This window comes from Podarcis melisellensis, assembly GCF_964234715.1.
Source record: "Podarcis melisellensis genome assembly, chromosome: 2".
NCBI lineage: Eukaryota > Metazoa > Chordata > Lepidosauria > Squamata > Lacertidae > Podarcis > Podarcis melisellensis.
Genome location: NC_138529.1, coordinates 33,675,206 through 33,702,026, shown reverse-complemented (window position 1 = coordinate 33,702,026; position 26,821 = coordinate 33,675,206). Strand labels below are relative to the sequence as shown.

At 43.1% G+C, this 26,821-nt stretch overlaps 1 protein-coding gene across 3 annotated transcripts in view; it reads right to left on the bottom strand.

The window, feature by feature from the left end:
• LLGL2 (LLGL scribble cell polarity complex component 2) overlaps positions 1 to 26,821 on the bottom strand; it is a 63,588-nt gene that overhangs the window by 30,226 nt on the left and 6,541 nt on the right. For all 3 annotated transcript variants that reach the window (XM_081899583.1, XM_081899582.1, XM_081899581.1), the window contains 5 exons: positions 19,218 to 19,321; positions 7,134 to 7,231; positions 5,128 to 5,209; positions 1,410 to 1,528; positions 311 to 469 (listed from right to left, as the gene is read on the bottom strand). In XM_081899583.1, the coding sequence (XP_081755709.1) occupies positions 311 to 469; positions 1,410 to 1,528; positions 5,128 to 5,209; positions 7,134 to 7,231; positions 19,218 to 19,292 (533 nt within the window). In that variant the 5' untranslated portion in view covers positions 19,293 to 19,321. Of the gene's footprint in view, positions 1 to 310; positions 470 to 1,409; positions 1,529 to 5,127; positions 5,210 to 7,133; positions 7,232 to 19,217; positions 19,322 to 26,821 lie in introns of those variants that run through there.

Below are 26,821 nucleotides of genomic sequence, written 5' to 3'. Positions count from 1 at the left end.
AGTCTGCCAGGACAAAAAGACCTGCTCATCCACACCAACAAACCAGCATAGAACACTGGAATTAAGAAGCTGCTGTGTAACCAAAATGACAGACAAGTCCCAGGAGCAAGAAAGAGTTCAAGTTAGACCATGTAGGCAGGGACTTGAATACATTTCCAGAGCAACCATGGAGGTGGCACCAATACTACTACTTCAGGTTAATATGTTAAGATAACCAGTGTTCAAAGGTCTTGCAGGCTTTTTACCCTCATGCGTAACACAACACCCCGAAATCATCCCTAGAGAGCGCAACTCCAGCGTCTCATTTTACCGTTGTAGCACAACATCTGGACTGATGGTCCGGTCTTCTAGCACTCTGAAGGATGGGATCTCCACCACAAAGACATTACCACTCTCGGTGCCAAGATAAAGAAGTTCCTGCGAGGAGTGTGCGAGGATTGCTGTTACCTGGGTAGCACTTGGAGGGGAACTGTAAGTGGAGGGGAAAAGAGATACCGGTAAATTACAGCTGGGTGAAATTAGTTGCCCAGGCAGCTTGTATAAACTGTAATGCAAAGCAGATACTTGATCCAACAGCTGTGTGTAAAGGGTTCGGAAATCGTTATTCATTACCAGATATTTAAGTATAAATTCTCATCCCACAATTCTCAGTTGCCGGGGGAGAGGACATATGATACAAAAAGGGCTAATGCATAACATTAATGTGGGAACAGAAATTTGCTAGTAAGCTGTCCTACAACTCTACAGGAACAAACGATTTAAGCCAGGTGTGTCCAAAGCCCATTTCGGGGGTTCAATCCGGCCCCTGTGGCAGTTTATTTGCTGGGGTAAAATCCTAAAAGAAGCTCAACAACTTTGGTCGGCCCTCATGGCCCTTCACTTCATCAAATCTGGCTCTCTTTGAAAAAAGTTTGGACACCACTGATTTTAGCAATCAATATAATATTTTAAGCAGGGTTTAAAGACAAAACAAATGAACAAGTTATGTACTAAACATTTTATAAGTGCACACTCAAACTTTAAGCTAGTGAATCACTTGGCGCAACAAAATCTGCAGCAATCCTCCCCCCCCCAAAAAAAATAATTCAAACTGTGGCTTGCTCAAAGATGTATGGAAGAACTCAGCTCCATTAAGTCAGAGGAAAGTACAAGTCTACACTCCTAATCCCTGCACAACATGAAGGTTGGCGAATATTACTTCTGAATAAACCCTTAGTTTGTAGGAAGTCATGAAACACACATGCACACAACCTTTCTTCCCAATTTAGAAATGAGAAACAGGCTTTCCAGAGCGCACAGAACTAGTAAAGCAGGCATTTGCTTAAACAATAAAAACAAAACAAAAAGCTGTGTCTATCAGAACGCATCTCCTGGCCCACTTCTGATGGAGAAAGAAGTATCCCAGTTACCCAGGAGGCCCTCGGAGTGTGAAATGTCTTTCTTCCTGCAGCTCAGACATATTGCTGTGGGTCTGTTTCAGGGTCCATAAATGCAGGCTGTTATCATCTAGCAATGTCAACAAGCGGCACTGAAAATTAGACACACAAAAGAAGGAATGAGCAAGCATCTGAGTAGTACAGAGTGCAGCAACGTTTCAAGAGGCACATTATTCAGCAGTTGTGTTTATTAAGCCACAGTACATGACCAATCAAGAATGAAGTTTTAGCCGTCAGAAGAGTTTGTACTACTGCCATCCTATTAATGTGAAGGTAAGCTATTTGGTAGAAATAAACACATCTGACAAAGTGAGCATGACACCACAAAACGGATGCTACAGAGCTCCGGTGGTTTTTTGCTTCAAGAGACTAACATGGCTCTCCTGCGGAAAAAAAATAAATAGAAACAGGTAGCCCAATTCAGCACAGGACCAGGAGATATTAAACTCCTATATAGGGTAAGGTCCTTATGGAGGGAAACTCTATGGTAAGACAGCACCTTGCAAGCAAAGCTAAATCAAAACGTCAAAACAATCTTCAATATTTTCGCAGTTTGGATTCTAATGTCAAAATCAGATCCAGCCATTTGACATACAGGTTTCAGGTTTTTATGTAACTTTGTAAATTATCTTATGCTGGTAAGTTATATGCTTAGATTGTTGTATGCTTAAATATTGTTTAAATAAAATTATCGTATTTTTCGCTCCATAAGACACACCTGAGCATAAGACGCAACTAGTTTTTAGAGGAGGAAAACAAGAAAAAAAATATTCGGAACGAAACAGTGGTTGTATGATTTTTGTGGTTCATGCTGTGGCCACAGACATATGATTTGACAGTGAGTTTGGGGTAGCCCAGTGCAAAAATCCTGAGAATCCATGTGGATCCGTGCTTTGTAAACCACATTTGTGCGCCATTGCATGATCTGCTTTTCGCCCCTGGGCAATTCGGCTCCAGGGACCATGCATTCGCTCCATAAGATGCATAGGACATTTCCCCTTGCTTTTTAGGAAGGAAAAAATGTGTCTTATGGAGCGAAAAATACGGTATTTAAAATATTACTTCAGAACCCTGTGTGACATCATATTGCAACTGGTATCTGCTTTTGTCCATTCAAGAGGATGTTTTTAACTGAATGTTGGATGCTACTGCAAAATCAGTTTCAGATGCTGATATTGTGAATTCCCTCTCAACATCCAGCACATATTTGATGTGAGAATTTGCAGAGGAAAACTGACGAGAAGGACAGGGGAGGTGGCTAATTTCAGCTCCAGTAAATATCAGAATCATACAAATCAAATGTACCTGAATATACCTAATTGCTTATTCTAGTTGAGAATGAGTCTCTTTGTAATGCAGTATGTCATCAGCAATTGGCCTGTTCCACCTTCTCCAATCAGGATCTTTATGCCTTCATCTGTGCTGATTCTCTATTCTTGGAAATACCACCTCCATCTCTTATATTTAAGTCACTCCTTTAGCAGCTCTCCAACTCCACTTTAGTAAAGGCTTTCCTGAGCCACAATACAATCAGCCACTACTTTCCATGACTCACACACACCTTGACTGCTATTTAAATCAACCTCCTGTTCCCCAGAACAAACTCCAGGCAGTGGCAAGGCTGGGTACCTGCCAGGGCCCCAAGACCATCATCACTCCTTTGCACAGAGTAAAGAAGCAATTTGGGAATTCTGTGTTTGCATGTCTTGCTTCTCTTAGGTCAGGGAGAGGGAGTACTGAGGATGCTGTGCTTGAAGAGCACCAAAATCTTTCAGTTGGTCCTGCCCTTTCTTTCTGTTTTGTTCACTTAGCACAGAGTCAAGTGCTCTATGTAGAGACCTGGTCATTTCTGTGCTCTTTTGTCATGTTAAAATTCTGCACTTCCAGAGAAGTACCTGTTCAATTGTCAGCTTTGCTGGGCTAATAATTTGAACTCCTTGTAGCTCTGAGTGAAAAACACATCCCCACCCTGTTTAGGAGCGAGTGGCTCCTATTCTGTGACTCTCTTTCTCACCTTGCATTCTTTTCACCTGACTTCATCCTAAAGGAGTGGTGCCCAGAATATTTGTTACAAGCCCAACCCTGGCCAATATTTAAGTATTTAAAACCAAGCACTGTCTGCTGAAGCTACACCTAGTACAGCAGGTAACAGTTCCCATGAGTATTCTGAGTTATTGCTCATTCCAAATGTTCTCTCTTTATGTGATTCCACTAAGGCATGAAGATCAGCCCAGGCTTGGCAAATGAGTAAGGCAGCATGCTAAAATAAAAATGCTCACAAACACAGAATTCTTCCTTCCCAATCTTAGAAGCAAAACCCTTTTAAATAATTTGAAGGTTCTTCTAACATTGCAGGATAATTGGGAGTTTGTACTCATGAAAGTGTGCTTCTGAAACATCAGTTTCAGGGAGAATCAACCTGCTGAGTTACAACTTTTATGAAATTACTCCTGCAGCAGGTTTCTTAATAAAGTAGAAGGGGGGGTCTCTTTATATTCACATCCACTTGTCCTACATGGAGAGCCATCTCTCTATACAACAGTGCATGCAGGACAAATGCCAAAGCGGTAACCAAATTCCAAATCCTCTCCAGCATAATTAAAAGCTGTCTGGCCGCAGCTGGATTTGGGGCTTATGTTTATGAGCAAGAGTGACACAGCAGCATTCTTGAAATATATTCAGACTACTCCCAGTGGTCTAGAACCAAAATCAGGTTTGAGACTGCTAAGTGCAGGGCTAGTTGATGTGCTCTCCTCCCTCAAGATGTTTGCTCCTTCAAGTATATCCAGTTTTTAAAATGAACACAAAAACGATCTTCAATCTACAAGCAGTGCCACATAGTAGAGGCAGAGTCTAATAAAGTATATTGTAGGGAAAACAACCGAGTCCTATAGTACTTTAAAGAATACATTTATTGCTGCAAGAACCTACACTCTGGCCAACAAAAGCTTATGCCACAATATTTGCATTTATCAAAGGACGCTTGTTGAATTGTGCACAGCAGTTTTCTGGCTCCAACAATGATCAAGCATCGTTTTTCTTTTCCCTTGTATTCTAGGACTGCTGCAGAACGGAGATGGCAGCCTGAAGGGTGACTAAAATGACAAACGACTTCTCAAAGTTCGTTTCTCCAGGCTCCCCTCATCAGACTCAGGATTAGAACTTTCACTATGGCAAGTTTATTTAAAGGCTTCCTTTAGTAATTCAATACGGCGCCCAAATAAGGGTCACGGGTGGCAAAGTCATAAGCACTGCTAAGACGTTGATCCAACAAGCGACACGCCACCTGCACACAGCTCGCGATGCCACTGGTCTAATTCAGCAGGCTCTTCTTATGTCAGGTTCTTATCAGTGCTGAAACAGGAGGCATAACCAGCTTTTGTCCTTGGATATTGAGGAATTGGGTAAGGAACTGCAGGCTGTTGGGGGAGGTGGGCATCTCTCCTCCTTTTGCAATTACATCTACACACTCAAGAGTTTGCCAAGGTGCTCAAAAGTGGGAACAATAATTAAAACGTTCAGTAGTTTTGGATCCCTTTGCCAAAAACATCATGGCATCTATCATGTTTTCACATTACAGAGGGCTAGTGGGTGAAGTCCATCTCAGTCCTTGAAACCCTAGAGCAGACCCTAGAAAGTTGAAAACATATCTGATGTATGAAGCACAGAATTTAGGTGGAATTCTACTCACCTGGCCAGGAATGAAATGTATTTGCATGACAGTGTTGGTCTCTTCGTGCAAGCCCATGAACTCAACCCCTGGAGCGCCGTAGCTGAATGACTGATTGAGGTCAATAGTATTTATGTGTACATTGATTTTTGCTGCCTTCACTTTGTGGCAAATTAGCTCTATCCTAGAATAATTGTGATGTCTCCCCATAAAGCACTAGTATTAGGCTCGCCACCCCTAGTAATTTCCATTATCACTACTTAGAAGAAGCAGACACCTACCTTCTGTTGCCTATGCTCTAGTAATGTCTAGGTTAGATTATTGCAATGCATTATATCTGGGACTGCCGCCGCATAGAGTTTGGAGAATTCAGCTGGTGCAAAATTCGGTGGTCAGGATGCTCAGTGGGTCAAGATGCTTTGAGCATATTACAGTAACTGCACTGGTCCAACTGCACTGGCTGCCAACTATTTTCCAGGCCCAATTCAAGGTGCCTTAAATGGCTCAGGACTGCCTCACCAGATATGAACTGACCTGGACCTTGCAATCATCATCTGAGGCCCTTCTTCATGTGTCCCCTCCACAAGAGGTCTGGAGTGTGGCAGCATGAGAACAGGCCTATTCTGGGGTGGCTGCCCATTTGTGGAATGCTCTCCCCAGGGAGGCTCATCTGCTGCCTTTGCTTTAGGAGCAAGACCAAAAAAACCATTCCTCTTCTCCTAGGCCTTTGGCTAATTAAATGATCTATGGCCTTTTAAACCATGAGGGCTATTGTTTCATTTGTTATTACATTACGTTTTTTATATTGCAAACCACCTTATGATCCTTGGATGAAGGGCAGAATAGAAATTTAATAAATAAATAATAAGCGAAACAAGCATACCATTTACTGTTGGCATAAGACCAGGCTCCCTCAACCTCGGCCCTCCAGATGTTTTTGGCCTACAACTCCCATGATCCCTAGCTAGCAGGACCAGTGGTCAGGGATGATGGGAATTGTAGTCTCAAAACATCTGGAGGGCCGAGGTTGAGGAAGCCTGGCATAGACTAAGAGGCAAGTGTACCATGCAGCAAAGGCTTGCTGAAACATTTGCTAGTAACAGATAAGGAGACAAGAGTTGTCCAGGAACCCATTTTGAAATTCGTTAGCAGATTACTGTAATGCAGACAGACATCTACTTGATTTTAAATTCAAAGGTTGGGAGAGTCTGCTTATGTGGCACTTTTGGAAGTTGGGCAAGATGGAGTGACAGGAGCCCATCTATTCTTGTCTTCCGGGTGCTGCAATTCCATTTAAATCCATCATCAGGAGACAGATGGCCCAATGCTTGCTTGCAAGAGTCTTCCAGAGAGATGTGTTGCTGGAAAATGGCAGTGTCATTGGAAAGGACTCAGATTGTCCCTCAGTGAAAGAGGAACAGTTCACTTCCCCTACCCTAGCTGGCTCAGTGCCACTAGAAACAGATTTGTGTTCATGTATATTCTGCACTGAGGCTGGATAAAAGGAAAGCACCTTCAAAGCACTTTGTTGCTTAGCCCAGTATTTTAGGACTACCAAGACAGGAAAGCCAAAGATTTATTTATGACTCAAAATTCAAACCACAAATATTGCACTGTGCTAAAAATGAACTCTTCCTCTGCGTCAGGATATTTAAAACAGACTTGGAATGTGGGTGATAAAGCTATTTATCTACAGGCACCACTTTCCACTAGACCAGATTAGCTCAAGAGTAGCTTCCACACCGATTTTAGTACATTTCACAAGAGCTGATCACCAGAGGCCCTCATTATCAGAGATGCAATTGAACTGATTATCTAGGTTCAAAACTTACATTAACGACAACCTACTAGGTAATCTGAGAAAAGAAAGCAATATGGGGATAATGCGATTGTTAGGATTACTGATTCTACAAATGCAAAGCCCTTTGAAGGAAGCACCACATAAATACTATCTCTACACATTTTGACATACCTACTGCTGCTGCTGAAAAGCCATTATGCAGCTCAGAAATGAATGAAAAGGATACAGTTTGATGGCTCCTGATCGGGTCCCGATAGCCATGAGATGAAGGAAAGAGCTATAGCCCAGTGCGCTGGGCTGGTGCGGGAAGCCATGTTCAACAGTCTGTTGGGAATGCAAGCACAAAAGACAATTACTGCAGACAAAAAAGCAGCTGACGCCAAATAATACTTGCACCAGAGCAATCACTATTTTCCTTCCATCATTAATATACCTCAATCCTGAAGTCAGACAATATAGTCAAGATAAGGTACCATTTTGGATTAAGTTTGGCAGAGGGGATTTACGTCAACAATTTTTACTCCTAGAACAAGATTTAAGGAACCCATTTTAAACCAGTTTTTAAAAGGTACTGAACAGAACAGACTTTCAAAGGTTTACTGTGCAATCCAACCACCATGGCTTCAGCACGAGCGGGAGAGAGATTGGTTTCCAAGTAACTTAGAGCTATTTCCTGAACTCTCATTTTCACTTTGTTTATGTGAATCCATCTTCTCAGGCAGAAGAGAGTCTGCATTATTTGAGAAAACAAAGCCGCAGCCACCTTACATGGCACTTCCTCTGCTCTGTAAACACAGCTAGCCACAAAAGCTGACACCTATTCGCTGGAAGGTCTGCTGTTGCCATCTTACACAGAGTCAGATCAATAACCCACATAGCCTAGTTAAGCCTTCCTTGACAACAGCACCCCGTAATTGCAGTGTCTCAGGACAACAAAACCAGTACACAAAGATCCAGCTGCGTAGGAACAAACATTATGTTTTATTTCAGAAGCACTGTGAGGGTCTCCTTTTGGGGAAGAGGTCCTTGTAACGTAAACAGAAGCAGCTGGCCTTCTGAACATTGCTACATTCTTCTTTGCAGCTTGGTGCTTCAAAAGACCTGTCTTCCCTGCTGCCAGAAGCTCTCTAACCAGAGACAGCAAAGAATCGAATCCCAGACTGTGGCCTCCAAAGACATGCTTCACCACAGAACTATGACCTCACCCCGCATGGCATTTCTGAGAAGCCACCAATAAAACACATGGAAGTGTTTCTTCCCTTTGTTTCAAAAGGAGCCCAAAGGCCACAAGGCAGCCAAACAGTAAGACCACGCCTGAGGGACAGCAGCTATTTGAGGGCCGGAATAAAGTCAACATTTCCTCAGCAAAAACGTCAGCCTAGTACAGGACAAGAGTAGCTGAGCAAGCACTGTGGACATGAAGAGAAACTGACCCAGTAGTTTCCAGTCGGGATCACTGCAGGAAACTACAAGGCAGAGGTTCAACAGATCATGCCTGTGTGCTGGGATGGGGAACCTGCACATCCATCATTCCATGCTGATGGGAGCTGCTAGCAAAGGCAGAGGCCTTGAGTATCAAAGGCAGAGGTGGGGGACCTAGACTTCAACTCCCATCATCCTTGACAACTGACCATGACTGCAGGGGCTGATGGGAGCTGGAGTTCAACAACATTATCTGGAGGGACAGCAAGTTCTCCATCTCCAGAGCCTAAGAGGGACACTGGTCCCATTTCAGTTTCCCATATACCATCTGAGCAGCCTAAGCCAAGCCAGAGCACAACTATGCCAGTTGGGAAGAGTCCATTTTCATCTCATTGCCTTATTCAATAGGCCGTTCCTAGTACTGTAGCCAAGGGTGCTACCTTAAGAAGGGCTTGTGGACTGGAGGAATGCCTCATCGTCCCCGCTCTAACATGTCTTCGTTGCACTTTTGTCACAGTTCAAGGGCAGCAATGTGCTTCAGGCCCCTGTTCTGGTTTCCTGATCTGCGCGGCCTTGCTTTAGATTCACACACAAGAAAGCCCTGAACAAATTTTAAAGGTGCAAGAATATTGTCATCCATGACAATTAAAAGACAGCTTTAGCAGTACAGAAAAAAACATGTGTAATATTTTGACTCTGTTCATATATGCACATACTGGTTTATAGACAAGAAGCAAACAAGCACAACTGCCAATCCGTTCCCCAAGTACTTATGTATGGCCTGTAAAACCCGGCTTCCCTTTAAAAGGGGGGGAAATGTTGAAGTTCAGCTGGAAAGAGGAAGGCAGTGACTCAGAAGTGAGATAATTCCAAAGCATAAGGGCTACTAGTCATTCTAGTTTGCTGCAGCAAGCAGAGCTGCAAGAGTCTTGTGACCCTTTAGAGATTCACGGCGCCTTAAGGTTTTGGACATGCACTTTGTTAGTTGCATGAAGTGTTATCCTCTGTTGGCTTACAGAGGCAGAAAAACATAAATAGTGAGGTCAAAAGATCATGAGTAGAGTTTGCAGTGTCTCAGTGCAAAGCTCATCTCTGAACATAACAAGCACAGCAACCATACAGAACTGCAGCTATTTGTGACAATAGATCTTCCTAGCTTTGTTACATTAATTTGACTAAGTGGGAGTGAAAATCCTTATCCTGATTGAATTCATTCAGGGCTCAAACTAACTGATAACAATTATACTTCAGGAATTTCACACTGTAGTCTGTCTTTCAAGGATTTTATTGTTGGAGGAAGAGAATAATACAGTGCGGATCTGAAAAGTCTTCAGATAGTCCTGGGATACTGAAGTGCTCTCCTAACTTCTTAATCTTTCAAAGTTGCTTATTTTGTAGTTCACATATTTATTAAAGATTTTATTAGAGTAACAAATGAAAGTCTGTGTCTTTAATCACATATCTATCACACTACAGAATTATTTATGCTTACTGAAAAACGGGCGGTTGTGACTGTAAGGGATTATTTGTATTTATGCATTTAGCAAAGATTTAAAGACTTACAGAGCAATCCTATACAGTACATGTCTACTCAATGGAAAGCCAGACTTCAACAGGACTTTTAAGGATTGCAGCACAAGAGCCCAGAACTTCCCAGAAGTGTTATGCTATGGAAGTAAATGCCAATACAGTACAGGGTTGGTAGAGTCATAAATATTAATAATCTGAGGAATTTACAAACTGCAGAGTTTAGGTAATTTTAAGGCATAAAAAGGTAGAGTCAGCAAAACGATCTTAGTGAAATACACGATTGTTATCTCCAAGGCTCTAGAGAAACTAGTGCCTGTGATGGTAATGTAATAATTTTAAGGCGTTTTCCCTAAGAAAACTGGAAAAGGGTTTCAAGGGTCTAATGTGATATTTCAAGTATTTTATCATTCCCACACTGATCATGTAGATATGTTAACTAATGATATTTTTAATCATAGTTGAACACATGGCAGAGTATCACCTAACCTCCAAATTGCAGCCTCGTCTTATTCTGGTATTCCGTTTTTCTGTTATGAAAATGGAAGTGTCATAGTGGCAGAAAGGATGTGAGGGGAGAGTATCTTTGTGCTGACTACCTCCATCGCAAGAATCCTTCAGAAGGGAATTGCTGCCAGGAACATTATGTGCCAGTGTATTTTGATGCATTGAATAGAATGAAAGTTTATGAGTCATGGTGGTGAGGCAAGGATGTGTACAAATTCAACAGGGCTTTGTTTATTTTGTTGCTATTTTGTTAATGTTGTTAATATTGTTTCATAGATATGAATGCTGTAGTACCTTTGTGAATCCTGTAATATCATTTTTGGTGTAATGGTGATGTTTAGCTTATTTCTTAGTTGTTTTGTTAATAGTGTTACGTAGATGGTAGTTGTTTTGTTTGCGATTTGTGATTGTTTTACTGATGATTTGTAAAGTATTCTATACAATTTATGCTGTATTTTTGATGTTCCATTATTTTATTTGCATCTTTTTTTGTGAGCCGCTTTGGTATTTATTTGAATAAAAAGCAGGATAGAAATAAATAATATTAATAATGATACGTCAAGACATGGGCCCAGCAGAAAAACTTAAAATGAGAATAGGCCATATTTGCAATACTTGACTGCATCTGATTACCGTATTTTTCTGTCTATAAGGCTAGTTTTCTTTCCCATTTAAAAAAATGTCAAAAATTAGGGGGTGTCTTATACACTGATACATCTCTCCCCCCCCCCCATTTTCTTAAATCTGAGTCCCCCAAAATTGGGAGCGTCTTATAGACGGGAAAATACATTGTTTCCCCCACCATTTTTGTTTTTAACAGGAAAACACAATCTAATGGCTTCAGTTTAAAAGGTTCAATATCAATGACACTTTAAATCAGATTTTTAGAAAGAAAACACAACAAGATTGGCTCATAATTTGGCTGTAGCAGCAGAAGCTACAGAAAACTTGGTTTGCCCCTACCCAACCACCAGAAAAGAACACTTGGCTCCAAATGCCAGTTGCAGGCAGCAGAGGGTCGATTATCTTCTGTCATCAGCTGGGTGACAGAGGGCTACAGGTATTACATCTCTGTAATAGGCAGGAAGGCCCACCTGACCACATCAGATGCTGCTGCAACTATGTAGCTTCAATAACTGGCGCCTCAGTTCGCTAGCTTTCCTCTTCCCTCCCAGCTCCTTGTTTCCTTTTGTGTCATATCCAGAGCCTGCGGGCAGGGAACGCCTTATCTTTTAATCTCTCTACAGTGCTTAGAAAATACTAGGTGCTTTCTATGTGGTGGTGGTGGTAATAGTAAACATAGTTTAAAACAACCATTTAAAATCCAGGTTTTTTTAATTAAAAAAACTATTTCTATCCATGTCCTTTAAGGAACATGGATTCATAGAGACAGTGCTTAACTGTCCCGTTGCCTCCAGCTTTGGGGAAGGGCATAAAATAGGAAAAATGGCTCGGATCCAAAGAGCATGTCACATAAATGGAAGGCTCTTCTGCTTTCACAAGGTGTCCCCTGTCCTCCAATTTCCCCTCTCCTCCCAGTTCTGCATCATTCACACCCCATTTGAGGCACTATCTAACACCCCCCCCCCCGCTTTTTTACAGTGCAAAGGAGAGTGCGGCAGTAGCTGATTTAGCGTCCTTGAATAACCAGAACTAGACTCACAATTTTTTACATTCCACCTATCTTCTGTAATGGCTTCAGCTACACAAATAATATTTGTGTTAATGTACTACATTCCATCTAATACTACTTATTTCTTAGTTCCATGAACATTGACCACAGCTTTCTAGCTCTTTATAGAGTTGCAGGTGTGATTACAGATTATAATGAATGAGGCTGATTACAAAGATTTATTTGCACATTTTAGCTTGCACTTACATGCATTCATTTCAGATTTTAAAGGGAGAGAGAGACAGAAACTGCATGCCTGGCTCTATTTTACATCACATGCACCAAGAGACCAGAGGAGCAGGTGTACCTTGAATGGGGGTGGGGGAAGGGAAGAAGAGAGAACAATGGACTTCTTGTAATAGTGCCTTAGCAGAGAGAGAGAGAGAGAGAAACTCAGAAGGTGATCAGCAGCAACCTTTACTTTTAAGAGCGCTTTTGTTTCCTTTTCGGATATAAAAACACAGAAATACACTTTTTGGTTGGGAGTTTTGCCTGCAATTAGAAGCAGTGGTAAACCAGCATACCAATTCCAGCACAAAACTGAAAGGATTTACATTGGCAGCTGTTTCACTCATTTCTGCCATTGTTGTTGAGGTTTTTTTAACAACTGTGAGGGGAACAGCTGCTTTGCAGAATTCTCCTTCAGAAGGGGAGAGGGATGAGCAGAAGTCTAGCCAGTGGTGAATCAGATTTTCACAACTGCTTAGTCAAACAGACACAGCCTGTGTTTACATCAATTAACGGGGCAGGTTAGGAGACACAGAAGAAAGCAAGGAACCCCTGAATTAAGTGGAATGCTTCCAGTTAGGTAAAACACAGGTGAACCAGCCTGTCTGGTAGCTGAGCTTTGCCAATCAGCGAACTTAACACCGCCAGTCGAGACATGCCTGCCCCACAGAGCTTTACATGAGCCAAACTAAGAGGGAGGTACCCCGCCTTTATTTTCCTTGAAGAGTTTCATCCTAAACTTCCCCATTCGGCTGACAGCAGATTCCTGCAAGGCACTCACTTGCCACAATGTTCCTTGCAATGGTCTGAATGGCAGAGGAATACTGCTCCCAGCAAACATGCCATTGTAAACAGGACAACAGAGCCAAATACAATCAAACCTCTGATGTCAAAGGTAATCCATTCCGGAAGACGCTTTGACTTTCAAAATGTTCAGCAACCGAGGCACGGCTTCCAATTGGTTGCAAGAGCTTCTTGCACTCAAGCAGAAGCCGCATAGCGCGTTCTGCTTCCAAAAGTTGTTCAAAAACCGGAGCATTTACTTCCGAGTTTTCAGTGTCCAGGGAGCCAAAACGTACGATAACAGAGGCATTCGGGAACTGAGGTTTGTCTGTAAAAGCTGCAAGCAGAACTGCTCTTCAGGCAGCACACTGGATAGTCTCTTCCCACCAAAGGATATTCAGGACTGGCATTGAAAGTACAGTAAGCAGTTTTGGCAAGTCCTTTCTAAGATAGCAGTTTATTTATTGAGAATCATCCAACAACCCTGAGATTAAGAGACTTGCGCTCTACCAATTCAGCTATCCAGCTCAACAGAAAACAGTTTTAACAAATTTGTTTTAACAAATTTGTCTGCCCACCTGTAACAGGGACACAATTTAAAGGGAAGAAACTAAACACAAAAGCGCCTAGCAAGCAACTCAAAATAAGAAGCCATTAAATGCCAGTATGTTCAGAGAAGTAAGGTGGGCTCAGAGTCTTGTTTTTAAAATTGACACATGCTGGCATTTACTCTGGCAAATATTTGTAGACCTATAAAATTCAACCTCAACTCAAAAGCTAATGGGTGGTATTCAACTAGGTTTTACACAGAGCAGACCTACTGAAATGAATGCATCTAACTCAGTCATGCTCGTTAGGTTCAATGGGACTACTCTAGGTAAAACCACACATCATATATGGCTTCTTTTCAAGTGCTCACATCTGCTTTGCTTTTATCTGCAGGAACATCAAAATACCTCAACCTTAATAAAGCTGCAAAGAGAAACTATGAAGGACTCCAGCCTGCCTCTCTGGCAGTGTGATGCTGCCCTACCTAGCAGCAGAAACCTATGACTAAGCAGCTCAGCCCATCAGCCAAGACTCCAGCCTGGAGCACAATACTTGCAGGCTGCTTCTGCTGGGCTTCTTGCAATGCGGAGTTGTAGCCCCAAAACATCTGGAGGGCCAAGTTTCGGGGTGCCTGTTTTAAACGAAGGTTGGACAGCACTCCAGATTGCCAGCACTGCAAGTGTATGAAAATAAAATGCTGGCTTTTAGGAGCTGCATTAACAGGGTGTTTAATATGTCTCTTTTATTTTTAAAGATGACCTGAAAGTCAGGTTTTAAGACTTGTCTTTAGAATAGAAAAAAAGGGGGGAGGCAGAGAATGTTGGAGGGGCTAGATTTTGGTTCGAAGTGGGAAATGGCCTCAACAGGACTACCATTGCAGCTGGAAGGGCAAGAGGTCATGCCATTTGGGGTGGGAGGGGGGAGGTTCAGTTTCAAAGCATTCCTTCCCTGCTGCAGTAGTAATACATGGGAACCGCAGTCAGAGAATCCACCAATCCTAACCCTTGGGTCTGATGCAATTCGAAAGGCTTGGAGGCTCAATGTTACACTGTGCATCTGCTGAAAACCACAAAGAGCTTGTTCCCATGTGATACTTAAAACAATATGAAGTCTTAAGTGTTCAAAGTGCTTCACGGGCACAATCCAGTTTTAAAACTTAATAAAAAACAATAACTATACACGTCTGTATTATTATCCCCTGTATTGCAGATGCAGGGACTGAAGCCAAGAGAGCAGCTTGCCTAAAGCCACTTTGTGAGTTCCTAGCAGAGGCAAGATTCGAACCGGGGACTTTCCAATTCACAGCTCAGTCTCTTGGAGCACCCGCACATCCATCCCAAAGGTTCTTGGATGTGGGTGTCATAGCTCCCTCGCTGCCATCATAAACCCCAGTCCTTATTGTACAGCCTTTGTCCAGCAGGAGGAGGGTTAAAAATATTTTAAAAACGGGGGGTGGGGGGGTGTTGAAATAAGAGAGAAGACACCACTAGAAGAGCCACTCTGTGAAATATTGATATAAGGAGCATTGCCCCTTACTAATGGTTTCAGATCTGAAAAGTAATGTCTTTACTGAAGTATACAGTGGTACCTCGGGTTATATACGCTTCAGGTTACATACGCTTCAGGTAACAGACTCCGCTAACCCAGAAATATTACCTCGGGTTATATTCGGCTTCAGGATGAGAACAGAAATCGTGCTCTGGCGGCATGGCGGCAGCGGGAGGCCCCATTAGCTAAAGCGGTGCTTCAGGTTAAGAACAGTTTCAGGTTAAGAATGGACCTCCAGAACGAATTAAGTACTTAACCCGAGGTACCACAGTACTGTTTTCCTTACACTTGCTCAGGATTTCTCCTCCCCAGTCCACCCCCACCCCCTACAAACTTTGTGCAATGCACTACCTCTCTTTCCTTCCCTCCACAATTCTATTATTACACTATTTCAAAACCAGGGCGGAGTGCCTAATCCAGCATGGGTGGCGCTTGAAATTGTACCCAGAGAGCAGACACCTTGCAAGAAGGAACTGTTGAAATACTGGGGAATTTATTCTCGGGATAAGCCAAGCCAGGTTGCCTGACCCCTGCAATGTTGGATTTGTTGAACTGTTGAACCGCCCAACAGTTAAGTGCTGTGCAAGGGAAAATTCCAACTAGCTTTTGTCTCTCCGTTCAGAAGCCAAGGGTTACCAATAATATGTCCTCTTCCCCTGACACAGGGTGAACCAACAGACTACCCAGTCACAAGGGATGCAGAGGAGAGGGAATGAGGCAAAGACACCAGCACCAAACACCTGCTTCTATTACAGCTGATTTGCCTCTCTCCGCAGGAGCCACTTTGAGGCTACAGCTGAAAAGCAGAATCGACAATCAGGAAGTTCTGTTTTCCATTCTGTTCTGTAGACAAATACACCATAGAGTCTGACAACTTCTTTTCTTATTCTTAAGAAGCCAACATTGCACTCAGTAAGTTATCACTTCCCTTGTCATGCTATTCAATATACACAGACAGAGAAACTGCTTTTGATGTACTGCATGAACAAAAGTCCCAGAAGGGGGGTGGGAAATCCCAGAAACAATTAAGAACAGCTTGTGGCTATAACCACACACTGCACTGACAGCCACATCTACAAGTTCAGTCTTTGCAGGTGCAGTAGAGCAGTGGAAACCCAGTGTTTCCATACCAGCCAAGATTTTATACCGGCTTCCCAGCCAACCTGGAAAATAATAATAATTCTAGAACTGAGCAAGGACAGAACTGATTAGACAATGTACATGCATGCTCACACAAAAGTTGCCAGCATTGTGTCACTACTAATGAGTCATCAAGGGCATGGATTTGACTTAGAAATGCCATGAATTTGGCTGCGCTACGTGGGTGGATAAGATTTCACAGCAAAGGAGGGGTAGGCAGAGCATTCCAGCAGTTTAGGATAGAAGGTTTCTATCATTAGAGTTGGATAGACCTACGCTGGTGCAGGAAGAGGCACAAGCCTTAGAAATGGTTGGTTTAATTATGAAAGGCGCCATTTCCTGTCTGAAAAGCCCCACACATGAACTATGCACCCCAAAGTAAACATCCCTAATTACACCTCAATCTCCCATTTGTACATGGGCTTCAATGTGTTAACTCCAGGTAAAAGTTAGCTGAATGTAACCTATAGTAAAAAAAGGGGGGGAATGAGACAAGAAAAAGGTTTCTAAGCAATGTGCATGTGCGCGCACACAAATCTTGCCAATTAAAAATGGAAAGAGCGGTTTCTCATCATGAAGGTTTGATAAACTCATTGAGAAAGTGGCATTCTACTGAGTCATTACTGAATTACTCCACACAGTGAGCTGAACATATCCCTAAGATTGTAGTTAATGGGCTTTTCTACCACCTTCACTAAGACGCTGAAAATTGGAATATTAGATTTAATATGCTTTAAATTACCGGGTTCTGGAACTTTTCCCATTAAAATGTCAATTAATCTGACAGTTTTACACTACCTACAAGGGCCCTTCACAAGCAAACACTCCATCTAGGCAGCACACCACCCAGAAAAACACTTTCCCATATGGAACACAAATAGTTAATTAAGAACAGGTAAGTTAGTACCTGCTCTGGAGATATGGGACTGAGTAAATGGTTAACTATGCAAGGCACTCCAGCACTGCAAAGTATTTAATCTTACCTTGAAAAACACTGGGAAGTCTATCACAGGCGAATGACACCAACGTTATAAATTGTTCCCTCTTCCCATTTCATGCAGATTTTTAAAGGGGATATGTTCAAGTTGTAAATGAATTGCAAGCATCTGGCTTTTTTTTTTTTTTAAGCAAGCTGTCTGTTTTTCCTGTCACCAAAACTTATTGCTTTGGCGAATATACGCAACATACACCAGAGAAATTGAGAATAGATTAACAGGACAACTGATGAAAATGTAATGTTTGCGGATTTCAGTTTAAGCAGCAGAGCAGGAGTCAGCAAACTTTTTCAGCAGGGTGCCGGTCTATTGTCCCTCAGACCTTGTGGGGGGCCAGACTATATTTTGGGCGGGGTGATGAAAGAATTCCTATGCCCCACAAATAACCCAGAGATGCATCTTTAATAAAAGCACACATTCTACTCATGTAAAAACACCAGGCAGGGCCCACAAATAACCCAGAGATGCATTTTAAATAAAAGCATTTTAAATACTCATGTCAAAACACAGTAATTCCCGGACTGTCCGCGGGCTGGATTTAGAAGGCAATTGGGTTGGATCCAGCCCCCAGGCCTTAGTTTGCCTACCTATGCAGTAGAGCAATATGAAAAAAGGGCCTAAACAGGACACACTTCCTACACACCTAGTTCACACTTTAGCAGATCAAAGTGTGGGCAGCACTCCTAGGATAATGGCAAATGGGGTTCAGATGTCAACAATGAAGCTTTCAATGTGCTGATTCTGGCACTTGGTTACTGTCCAGGATTTCCAAGGTGGGCTATTCATGGGTGTTATTTAGATTATAGTTTCAACGCATGAAAAAACACACACACTCCAACACAGAAGTGTCTCAAGTTACCGTTCCCAAAATGGAAAAAAAAGCAAAGCTTCAACCTCTTAAAAGCTAGGAGTGCTTTGGTGTGGCATCCAACTGAGCAATCAAGTCATCTTAGCTGCCCCCAGCATTTACAAAATACAAGCAGCAATCATGTCCAGCTACGGTTCCCACTGCTAAACATGGCAATCAAGCCTTACATTCCCTTCCTCCTGTTTCCCCCCCCCAAGCGCCATCCTTTTATCCACATGACACTCCTTTTCATGAACGCCAAGGTGTGGAAATTACTACATGCGCACTTGCAAAACACATACACACCAATAAACCACCGGTAAAAGAGTTTGCAGGATACGGTACGCACCACACAAATTCTATAAATTTTTTACTACATCTGAGTCGATAGTTACACCACTTTGCGATGGAAGATTAGAAGCAGCAAAATGTTAGCTGAAGGTCAAGCGTCTGTACATCCTAACAGAGATCCGTTTACTGTTACCGTGGTTTAGCAATTAAAGCGCTGGCTCATAACACACCTGCTGCCAAAGGAAGAACACAATACACAGCACTTTTTCACAGTTTTTACCTCAGCGATCGGCAGCGCACAGAGACTGATTTTAAGCTTTTAAAAGAAGCATATTCTAACACTCCTCCCAACCACATCCAAGCATACGGAAATGCATGTAAGCCCGAGAATTGTACACCGCCCCATACGTGTTTACTTAATGGCAGTGCTATAACCAAACCAAAATAGCTCCCATTTAACTCCTCAAAGGAGAAAATACTGCTAAACAAGAGATAAAGGCCCTCTCTGCCTTAATAAATAAATAAATAAAAGCCACAGGATCTGAATGTCCATCTGGAACTCAGGAAACAATTTGTTAGCTTAAGGCACATACATACATAAAAAGGACATTGTTGGCAAGCCCCGCACCAGTTTACCAAATATTTGTTTAGTCGTATGCTCTGTGCTAACCTGAAGGCCGAGGAAGGATTGTCCCACACAACGCCATGTGATCTCACACCTTCCAGCCTGCCTAGGCTGGCTGCTCTTTAAGAGTGTTCATACTAGTTTCCACTTAGGCTGCATTCAGGGCCAAAACTTACCTTGTTAAACTGGAAAAGGTCACGCTTCAGCCTCTCTCTTATTGGGTCATGTCCAGGTCTCAAAAATCTTCTCATTTTCCTCTTTAACCGCTTGGCCTCTAAACCTAAGGAAGAACAAGAAGATTTGATAAGGATCATGTGCAACCTACCTAGAACATTCCACACGAGGAAAACTGAAATAACTTGCATATTTCAGGTCGATTTTCTCTGACTAGAAGTAGAAAAGAGAGCGCACCAGAAGTCGGGCAACAGTTGAGTGATAACACAGGAGATAAGCATTTTAAAAGATCAATTCTAGAGACTCTCCCAGCTTCCCAGATTGGTTGGCAACCCTGACTGGGATCTGTTTTCACACCAGTCTCATATTAAATGAACGAGGGGGAGAGAGGAAGAGGGAGTTCAACTATTCTCATGAGACTAAATAGAATTAAGTTTTTTCTGTGTCAAAAGAAACAGCAGTGTCGTACGCACAAGACTACAACATTATGTTGTTCAGCGTTATTTATTCCAAAGCTGCACCATCCTGGCACATACAAATTGCTAAGCATAAGAACAACCTGCCAGATCAAGCCATCTAGTCCAGCACCTTGTTGACACAGTGGCCAATCAGGGTATATAAACCAGGATTAAGATCCACACACTCAACCCGTAAGCAGCAAGTGAAAAGAGTAGGAAAGGAGTGAGGAACCTAAAAGCTAGTGCTTGGGACTCTCTCTTGGCCACAGCCAAACCACAACCCTTACAGAGGTCCGTTCTTAACCTGAAACTGTTCTTAACCTGAAGCACCACTTTAGCTAATGGGGCCTCCTGCTGCTGCCACGCCGCCAGAGCCCGATTTCTGTTCTTATCCTGAAGCAAAGTTCTTAACCTGAAGCACTATTTCTGGGTTAGCGGAGTGTGTAACCTGAAGCGTATATAACCCGAGGTATCACTGTAAAATCGATAGCCTATTGTAAGTTCTTTTTTTCTCTCTCCCTAGTGGACCAACACAACTACCTAAATTTTTTATGATGTTGAGTATGCAACCTGTGCTCAGAGACTTACTTTTGTCTAGTGGTATCTGGCTAGAATATCTGCATTTTCACAGACTATTTCGGGTGATTAGAGAAAGGTGTAGGTGAGGCCAGGGGCTGTGGTACATAAGGCACCACCAGTAAGAGACTATGCTCTGTTCAAGAGATACCAATTCTCTCTTTTGATCTCTTCAAAGGGGTTGTATTAATCCCTGACACTATGAAAGCCTAGATGTTTTAGCTGAAATTCTAATTCAAAACAGGCACTTAGGTTCCAGTGAAATAATCTGTTGCTGCATGGAGGATTGAAGCCTTTATTAAAAATAAAGCAAATGGAAAGCAAGGCTTTCATAAAAGAAGCCGCTCTGCCATATTCTGGGGAACACACAATTGCACATGCAGTTCTACACATTACATTGATGCTTTCTACAGCGGTTGCATGTGGGAGTCTTCCCGGTGTTTACAGTGCTGAGAAAAATATTCAGCGGTCCTTGGTTGATGCATCAAGATCTGGTGTGGAGACAGGTTAATTGTTAATCTGTTTCTACAAAAAACCACAAACGCTTAAATCAGCAACTGCCATGGAAGATGCAACAGCCTTAAGGTATTTTGTACCTCTGCAGATACCGCTGCTCAATGCCTCTGCAAAAGCTAATAGGTAAAGGTAAAGGTACCCCTGCCCGTACGGGCCAGTCGTGTCCGACTCTAGGGTTGTGCGCCCATCTCACTTAAGAGGCCGGGGGCCAGCGCTGTCCAGAGACACTTCCGGGTCACATGGCCAGCGTGACAAAGCTGCTCTGGCGAGCCAGCACCAGCGCAGCACACGGAAACACCGTTTACCTTCTCGCTATAACGCGGTCCCTATTTATCTACTTGCACTCAGGGGTGCTTTCGAACTGTTAGGTGGGCAGGAGCTGGGACCGAAAGACGGGAGCTCACCCCACCACGGGGATTCGAACCCCCGACCATGCGATCGGCAAGTGCTAGGCGCTGAGGTTTTACCCGACAACCTGATGCCTTATGGGAACAAGACAAGCAGCACTTGAGGCACAACAGTACTCTCCCCCATTCTGCGGTGTCAGCAAGTGGTATTCAGAAGCATGCAGCTTCCAACAGTAGGAGGACATAGCCGTTATTACTAATAACCACTGGATATGAACTAAGGAGGGTTTGGGTTTTTTAATGCTGAACATACAAAGCTGCTTTCTAATAAGAGTCAAATTATCAGTCCCTCTCACCCAGTCTTACCTACCCTGACTGAGAAGAGATCTCAGTCTGGACAGCCATGTCATTAACTGGGACCTGAACCTAGGACCCTCATTAAAAGGTAAAGGTAAAGGGACCCCTGACCATTAGGTCCAGTCGTGACCGACTCTGGGGTTGCGGTGCTCATCTCGCTTTATTGGCCAAGGGAGCCGGCGTTCAGCTTCTGGGTCATGTGGCCAGCATGACTAAGCCGCTTCTGGCAAACCAGAGCAGCGCACAGAAACGCCCTTTACCTTCCCGCCAGAGTGGTACCTATTTATCTACTTGCACTTCGTGCTTTCGAACTGCTAGGTTGGCAGGAGCAGGGACCGAGCAACGGGAGCTCACCCCGTCGCGGGGATTCGGAGCGACGACCTTCTGATCAGCAAGTCCTAGGCTCTGTGGTTTAACCCACAGCGCCACCCATGTCCCACAAGGACCCTCATTATTATTACTTCATTATTTATTGAATTTATATCACCCTTCATCTGAAGATCTCAGGACTGTTCACAATACAAAAATACAGGACAGAAGCACAAACACCACCCCACATACATAAAAGCAATAACGTAAGAAATTAAGGTAGTCTGCCAAGGAGCAAGTCAACTGGAACAGTAGTCTGTGGCAAATCACACGTAAGAATTTCAGCTTTACCCCTGCAGATGCATCTAACAGTTGTCCAACTTTGGACTGTAAGACACTTTTGATTTTTGGGTGGAAAGGTAGACCATAAAGGCTTAAAGCAAGAACAAGTAAGTTGCCTCTCAGTATGCTGTTTTGGTACCAGGTAATTTAGCCAAACAGGGCGATGTGAAAATACAAAAATTCTCATAAATCAGCACAGTATTCTACCAAGCATGAAATGTTCAGTTTTAGAAATGAGTCCCATATATTTGCAAATGTAACCATATTACTTATAGTATAACTTACAAGCAGCAAGCAAACAATTTACTGCTGTTTTCTACTGAGGGGCACCATAAAGGTCGCTACCCTGGGGAGGCCACTCATCACACACACTCCAATATGAAATTCTTGGAGCACAGCAAAGGTCTTAGCAGCTGGGGATGTTTCTATTACTTTATGCTTATATAAACAAGTGGGCTCATTCTCTCTGCATTCCAGCCAGTAATGAGGTCGCCCCACTGCATGTCATAAATCAAACTATTCCCTTATGAGTTTTGCCACCACATAAGAGTGAAGGATAGATAGCCAAATTAAGGGACAGAAGATGCAAGGTGAACATATTTTACATCCAACTAGAATGATCTGTAGCAGAAGGGATGCAACTCAGTAGCACGGAAAGGGGTCCAACGTTTAATTCCTGGCATCTCCAGGTATGGTTGGGAAAGATTTGTGCCTGAAACCGTGGAGAATTGCTGCAAATCAGTAGTCGATACCGAGTTAGATAGACCAATGGTCTGATTTGGTACACAGGCAGCTTCTTGTGTAGAAAACTACCAATTCCAGCTAATTCAGTATTTGCCACACAGCTGCACTTCTTACCTTCTAGACCAGCCTTTCTGAACCTTGGGTCCCCCAAGGTTGTTGAACTATAACTCCCTTCACTCCTTGCTAGCAGGACCAGTAGTCAGGGATGATGGGAGTTGTAGTCCAATAACATCTGGGGACCCAAGGTTGAGAAAGGCTGCTCCAGACATGTACAAAAAAAGAAGAACAAATTAGTAAAACTGAATACAACTGGATCTATTCCCCCTTCTTGTAACAAATTCTTCAATGTCTCCATATACAAGCAGTGATGTTAGGATGTTGTGCAGCCAATGTGTGCCGGTTTAGTGCATAGAGACTGAGTAAGCTTTCTTCTCCTAAAGTATTAACACCCAATACTCTATACTTATCTATGGAAAGAACAGTACATTCACACATTTTACTGTGACAGAAGAATTTAGGACAGGGAGGAAGAACTTATGGCTCTCCAAATGTTGTTGGACGACACCTCTCACCACCAGCCATGGAGCTGCTGGAAGTTGAGTCCACCAGCATCTGCAGGTCCACAGGTTTCCCATCCCTAATTTAGAAGGCTTCTTTTGTAGAAGCTTGTGACAGATATGCTAGCGGGTAGGCATTAAAGCAGGACCGTTCAGCAGATGGGAGTGAAAACGATCACCTATCTAGCAAGCTATAATGGTTACTATGTTAGACTAGGACTTGGGAAACCCAAGTTAAATCCCACATCAGCCATGAAGATCTCATCTTGGGCAAGTAACTATTTCATCATAACCTTTCCCATGTATAACCAACCAACAATCCAAATATTCAGACACTGGGATGCTGCCCATAAGCAATCCATTTGATAATTTCCAAGGCTGCTTTCAAAATGGCAGCTCTTCCAACAACCAGCAAAAGACGAAGGAAATGCCTCATGGAAGAGGGAGCACTTCCTAGCATGGAGACTAAGCATGACAACAACTTTGTTTCTGATACTGCCTTGCACATAGTGACCCAGAATGCAGTATCAGGCATGACAATTCAATATGTCCCTCAACAATAGCCCAATGCTGCTTGAAAAACCAACCACCTGGAAGCCACTTGGCAGAAATGTATGGTATAATTTTCATGAGTTCTTTTCACTTTCCACTTCCTCCAAGCTGGGAGTTGTACGTACTTTCCACTTCAGGAAAGTAACCCTCAGGCCTTGAGCAAATTATTTCACAGACTTCACAACCCATTTTGTGGCTTCTTAACCTCTGAGTATTGAGATACCAACAGGAGCAAAAACTGCAACTATCTGGTGCGTTAGTTTGACAGGGCAAGGAGCGCTTGGTAAAGACAATTAGCAAAAACAGGTGTGAAGGAAAGAGTGCCCAATTGTCTGCAATGGAAACTTTTGCAAGAAGGAAAACAACAGAGAGAGGAAAAGAGGGAAGGAAGTAGTAAATAAAGTAAGATGCTCATAAATGTGGTTTATGTGGTCAAATTACACTTAACCTCCATTGTCACAAACAGACAGGAGAGAAATGTGGTGCTTTCAACATAATGCTAAAATGAACGAACGACTAGATTTCTTGTTCCAGTCTTCAGAAATGATTTACCCTCCAATACACCCACTACAAAACTGAAAGTTCATACAGAAGACTGCGCCCAACTTCCTTTTGACTTAAAATGATTTTTACAAACATTGACGATACGATACACACAATATCCACAAAATCAACTTCTATTTCTTCATAGAAATAGGACTGAGGATGAAACCAACGCATAGAAAACAACATATACATTTTGGAAAAGTCTTCAATGGTGGAGAAACCCCAACATACTGGACCCCAACCAATTTCTTTGCGTCCTCAATTCCACAGAGCACAATTCAGGGCATGCACAGTTTGAACAATAAATCTTATAGAACAGTCTTGAGCCTTAGAGACAAATTTCTTCACTGGTCACAACCATCCTCAGCATTAGGGCTGGACGATATTAGGTTTTCAGCACTGATGTATCACCAGCCAAAGATTGTGGTTTTGCGATGCACTATGATGTTGAAACAAGTTGCATTGGCTCCAGCTGGCGGGGTGCAGTGTAAAACTGCCTCTGCTCTCATTGCGGAAGCTGAGGAGGCACATTCACTCTAGCGCCTCATGGGCCAATGCTGCTGGAAAAGACATCAGCCTCACCTGCAGAGCACATTCTGGACCCAGACCACCATTACCAAGAAGGCCCTCTCACCTTTTACCATCTGCCTCATCTCCTAAGGTGGGGAAACACAGAAGGGGGTCTCAGACAATTTGCAAATGCACTACTTGGCAGATTCACAGAAGACCTTTAAAACTCTGGGCTGAAACATCAAGAGTGTTGTAGCACCTTGAAGATAACACAGTTACTGTGCATAAGCTTTGGTGAGTCCAAGGTAATTTTTAATGCACCATGCTAACACAATTGGCCTTCAAGAGTTTACCCTAGGTTGACATTTTAACCAGTTGTGCAGCGCCAATTAGCGGTTTGTACATTGCAACTAGGGACACGGATGGCGCTGTGGGTAAAACCTCAGCGCCTAGGACTTGCCAATCGCATGGTCAGCGGTTCGAATCCCCGCGGCGGGGTGAGCTCCCGTCGTTCGGTCCCAGCTCCTGCCCACCTAGCAGTTCGAAAGCACCCCTAAGTGCAAGTAGATAAATAGGTACCGCTTTATAGCGGGAAGGTAAACGGCGTTTCCGTGTGCTGCGCTGGTGCTGGCTCACCAGAGCAGCTTCGTCATGCTGGCCACGTGACCCAGAAGTGCCTGCGGACAGGCGCTGGCTCCCGGCCTCTAGAGTGAGATGAGCGCACAACCCTAGAGTATGTCAAGACTGGCCCGTACGGGCAGGGGTACCTTTACCTTACATTGCAACTTTGGTTATGCTTTTCACAGCCCTGCTCCAAGCAAATGCAGAACATAGAAAGGGTCCTGATACATAAGACCAAAAGATTGACTGGTGCATTATTCTGTTCTTGTAGCGGTCAACCAAATGCCCCTGGGAACCTCACAAGCAGGATATGGGTGTAAGAGCACTATCCTGGCTCATGGATAGCTCAGCTGGTTAGAGCATGGTGCTGGTAACACCACGGTCATAGGCTCAATCCCCATATGGGACATATACATATTCCTGCATTGCCAGGGGTTGGACTAGATGATCCTCAGGGTACCTTCCAACTTGACAATTCCACGATTCCATGATCCCCAGCAACTGGTACTCAGAGGAGAAGTGTTTCTGATGTAAAAGGCACCACACAGCCATCATGACAAATAGCCATTGGTAGCCTGGTCTTCCATGAATTCATCTGTTGGCTCTTTTTAAAGCCATCACAGTTGGTGGCCATTATACATTATATAATGTGGGAGTGGCCACCATCATTTAATATGCTGTTACCTGGATCTTCCAATATTTAGCATAAATAGATGACCCTGGGTTCTAGTGCTATGAGAGCGGGTGGGTGTGTAAAAACTCCCTCTCTTCCCACTTTCTTCAAAGGATGCATAATTTTATCCATGAAAATCTTTTGTGGCAGTGGCATAAAGTACTGCAAAGCTGCCAAATACTTACTTGACACAGCTGAAGTGGCCAATAGGTTTCGAGAAATGTATAAATTCATACTGCTGACTCAAATGGATGAAAGAGGAGTACCCCATCACAGAACAAGTATGTTCAAGTGGTTTGTTTTTTTCCTCTGAGGCCTCTTAGAAGGATATAAAGATGTGAGTGTTTTCAAGGCTGTTTTGATTAAAGGGACGTAGAACATTAGGGATGATGATTAAGCTCAGCCAACTTCAACAATTTAAGTACATTACTTCTAAAGGTTTAATTTGGAAAATAATCCTATGATTGAACAGCCCTGGCCCTCTTCTTACTGGCTATT